Below are 3,574 nucleotides of genomic sequence, written 5' to 3'. Positions count from 1 at the left end.
TTATTACGTACATTGCTGTACAAATATTAAACAATTATTATCAAAAAAAATAGAAATTATTTAATTTAAGTTATTTAAAACTAGCGAATATTATCCTAACTGTGATGTATTTGACTATTATTTTCTTTAATTTATAATACCTTTAACGAAATAAAACGTAATGACACGGACAAAATACTATTACACTGCTTTTTTGAAATTTTGGTCGTAAATATGAATAAAACGGTTAGAAAAATAAAATACGTTTATTGATTAACTATGACAACGGCATACATTTTTAAGTATTTATATTTTATAAAATAACTATTTTCCGCCCAGCTTTGATTTTCTTTCATGAAGGTTTTATAAGGTGTGGATCTGGAGAGTATATCTATTTACCCTATTTCCTAGAAATACGAAATAAATTTACGTCTATTTTGAAGTTTTAAATTTAAATACGTTTTTATAGGAACGATAGATGTCCAAATAATAAATTCAAATTATTTGTCGAAAATAAACCTCCAAATAACTTCCATTTAGATAAACCTAAATCATATACTACAACTACTGAAAACGAACCAACTGATAAAACGTAAGTAATATTCATTCATTTTGTTTAATTATAGTTTATAAATTCAGATAAACCAAACTATTTTATTAATTAGTTAAATCATTATGTATTGTTAAAAATGCATTTTTTAAAATTCTTCAATCCAGCAATATCAATATTTAAAACTTAATAAAATTACTAGATCATAATTTTTTAAAAAATATTTTTCAAAATTATAAAATTATTTACGTTCAACATAATTCATGTAGATTTGTCACGTTATTATGACTGTAGACTAGAATTATTATTAACTATCTTATTACAAATAAATATATACTGTACTATTATGGAATAAATGCAAAAATAAAAGAAATTTGAATAGTATTCTTAAATGAATCAATTTACCCTAATTTTTTTTATTACAGACAATTATACGATAAACAATCAGGAAAATCACTGCGGTTCTCAAAGATTTAGGTTTATTGTAATGACGATAAACTGTATGAAGTTTATCCATCAAAGATACTGTCACAATACCAATAAACAGTTCAACACCGGATATGACTCAAAACTTATACTTCGCCAAAACCAACTGTAAATATATTTTTAATTGTTTATTAAAACGTTTAAGTGACTAAAGAGTAAAGATGTGTGTTAGGTACTTTATTCATTAAAGACATTTTATTTGAATGTAAATTAGTTTAGGATACATTTTATATTTTAATATGTAAGTTATTTATTTATGCAGTTTTATGTTAATACATTTATAAGTGTATACTTTATCTGATTTAATGTTTTAAGTAAATCACATTACAAAATATCTCAGTAAAATTTATTTTAAATTGAATTATTTTTAATTAACAATAATTTTAATATTATTTGTTGTATTATAGAATTCAACAGGCCGTTCTGATAATTACAATCAAAAAGGAAAAAATCAAAATCCAATAATCTTTCAAACATTCCCGGATAAATATCACTACAATGAAAAAATTGAAAATCATGTATGAAATATATTTTAAATTTAATAATAGTTTTAAAAATTAAATTTTAAAATGCAATTAATCGATAATTATTTTGTGGATAAATTTCAAAATAATTTTTACTTTCTATAAATGATACTTGAGTTTTAATGCATGTTATGCAATAATTTTCATGAGATTCATAATGTTTAGAACTTTGAATAACAAGATTCATATGTACAAGATTAAGCTTTGTTGATTACATATTGAATATAATTCAATAAAAACTTGATACATATAATATTAAACCATATTATTAAAAATAATATGGAAAACACTATGTGCACTTATATATATATATATAGTTAGATAAATTTAGTATTTTATATTTTTATAATAGAACTATCAAAATTATCAGAATTACCAAAATTTTATAAATCGAAAATACTCAAACAACTCAAACTGTACAAAAACACCGGAACAGATTCCCATTAAATATTGGTTAATGAGACACATGTTATTTGAAAACTTTGATCGCGGTATTCATTTGGACACTGGTAATTAAATTGTATTATGCTTAAAATGTTGACTGCACATATATTTTCATAAAATTTCTTTCTAAATAATATAAACATAGGTATTTAAATAATTTAGAGATAAGTGGGATAAGTTAAGGTGCGTGCATTATATTTAGACACACCCTATAACTCGTAAGACATTGATTGGTAAACAGGGAATATGTTAAATTTTATTCTCTGAAACCATATTTTATTTTACAGAAAGCTTTTACTCAGTCTGTCCCGAAGTATTAAGTCGTCATATAGCAAAACGTTGTAAAAATAAAATTGTATTGGATCCTTTTTGCGGAGCAGGCGGCAATATAATCCAACTAGCTATGACATGCAAAAAAGGTATTATTAGTACAATGTTATGTGATTAGTATAAATTTTAATAACATTATTTTTATTTAGTTATTGCAGTTGATATCGATCCGATTAAGATAGAATTAGCACGCCATAATGCTGAGGTTTATGGCGTTGCTGATAAAATCGAATTTATAGTTGGTGACTTGTTTGAAATTTACCCAACGTTAAAAGCTGATGTTGTTTTCATGTCGCCACCATGGGGAGGTCCAGAATATTCGAAAAATAAATGTTATAGTATTGAGTCCATGTGTTCTGATAAGCTTGGAGGAGGTTTTAGTATTTTTGACATTGTCAAAACTATAGCACCTAACATTGCATTTCATATGCCAAAAAATACTAATATATTTGAAGTAAAACACAATATCATCAGTGTGTTAAGTTTAAACTAAATTTTATATTATAATTTTTCAGTGTATGTGGTTGGGAAGTGGCTTTGGAAAAGTTGAAATTCAACAGAATATTATTAATGGTAAGTTGAATTCACTTACTGCATTTTATGGTAACTTCTACTGGAGTAACTGACAGTTGTCAGTTAATTTATTTTTTTATTGTCTATTTAAAACCCTGTTTATAATTATTATTAATTTGTTTTTTTTATTGTTTATTTAAATATTGTTTAAAATTATTATGAATTTATTTTGTTTATTGTTTATTTAAAACATTGTTTAAAATTATTATGAATTTATTATTTTTATTGTTTATTTATAACATTGTTTATAATTATTATTAATTTATTTTTTTTATTGTTTATTTAAAACATTGTTTAAAATTATTATGAATTTATATTTTTTTATTGTTTATTTATAACATTGTTTAAAATTATTATGAATTTATTTTGTTTATTGTTTATTTAAAACATTGTTTAAAATTATTATGAATTTATTATTTTTATTGTTTATTTAAAACATTGTTTACAATTATTATTAATTTGTTATTTTTGATTATTATCTATAATAATATATATTTGATTATTATTATTATTAAATTGTTTACAATTATTATTAATTTATTATTTTTAATTATTTAGAATAAAGTTATTTTCTTCATTATTTAATGTGTATTTTACTGTAAAAAATTAGTAATTTATAAAATTATACGATCATTTAATATTTTAAGTTAAAAAAAATATAGAAGATTAAATTATGCCAAAGGTAACA

The 3,574-nt window shown here is 21.9% G+C and overlaps 1 protein-coding gene across 1 annotated transcript; it reads left to right on the top strand.

The window, feature by feature from the left end:
- Positions 1 to 2,005: 2,005 nt before the first annotated feature.
- On the top strand, positions 2,006 to 2,939 carry LOC112599520 (trimethylguanosine synthase-like). The gene is made up of 4 exons (XM_025346442.1): positions 2,006 to 2,048; positions 2,271 to 2,402; positions 2,457 to 2,767; positions 2,829 to 2,939. Exons 1-4 carry the CDS (start codon positions 2,006 to 2,008, stop codon positions 2,937 to 2,939), a joined length of 597 nt encoding a protein of 198 aa, XP_025202227.1.
- Positions 2,940 to 3,574: the final 635 nt, after the last annotated feature.

Source organism: Melanaphis sacchari, unplaced genomic scaffold (assembly GCF_002803265.2).
Source record: "Melanaphis sacchari strain LSU unplaced genomic scaffold, SCAv2.0 Contig528_pilon_pilon, whole genome shotgun sequence".
NCBI classification, from domain to species: Eukaryota; Metazoa; Arthropoda; class Insecta; order Hemiptera; family Aphididae; genus Melanaphis; species Melanaphis sacchari.
The sequence above is the reverse complement of the archived record's forward strand: the minus strand, read 5'-3'. Positions and strand labels throughout refer to the sequence as shown.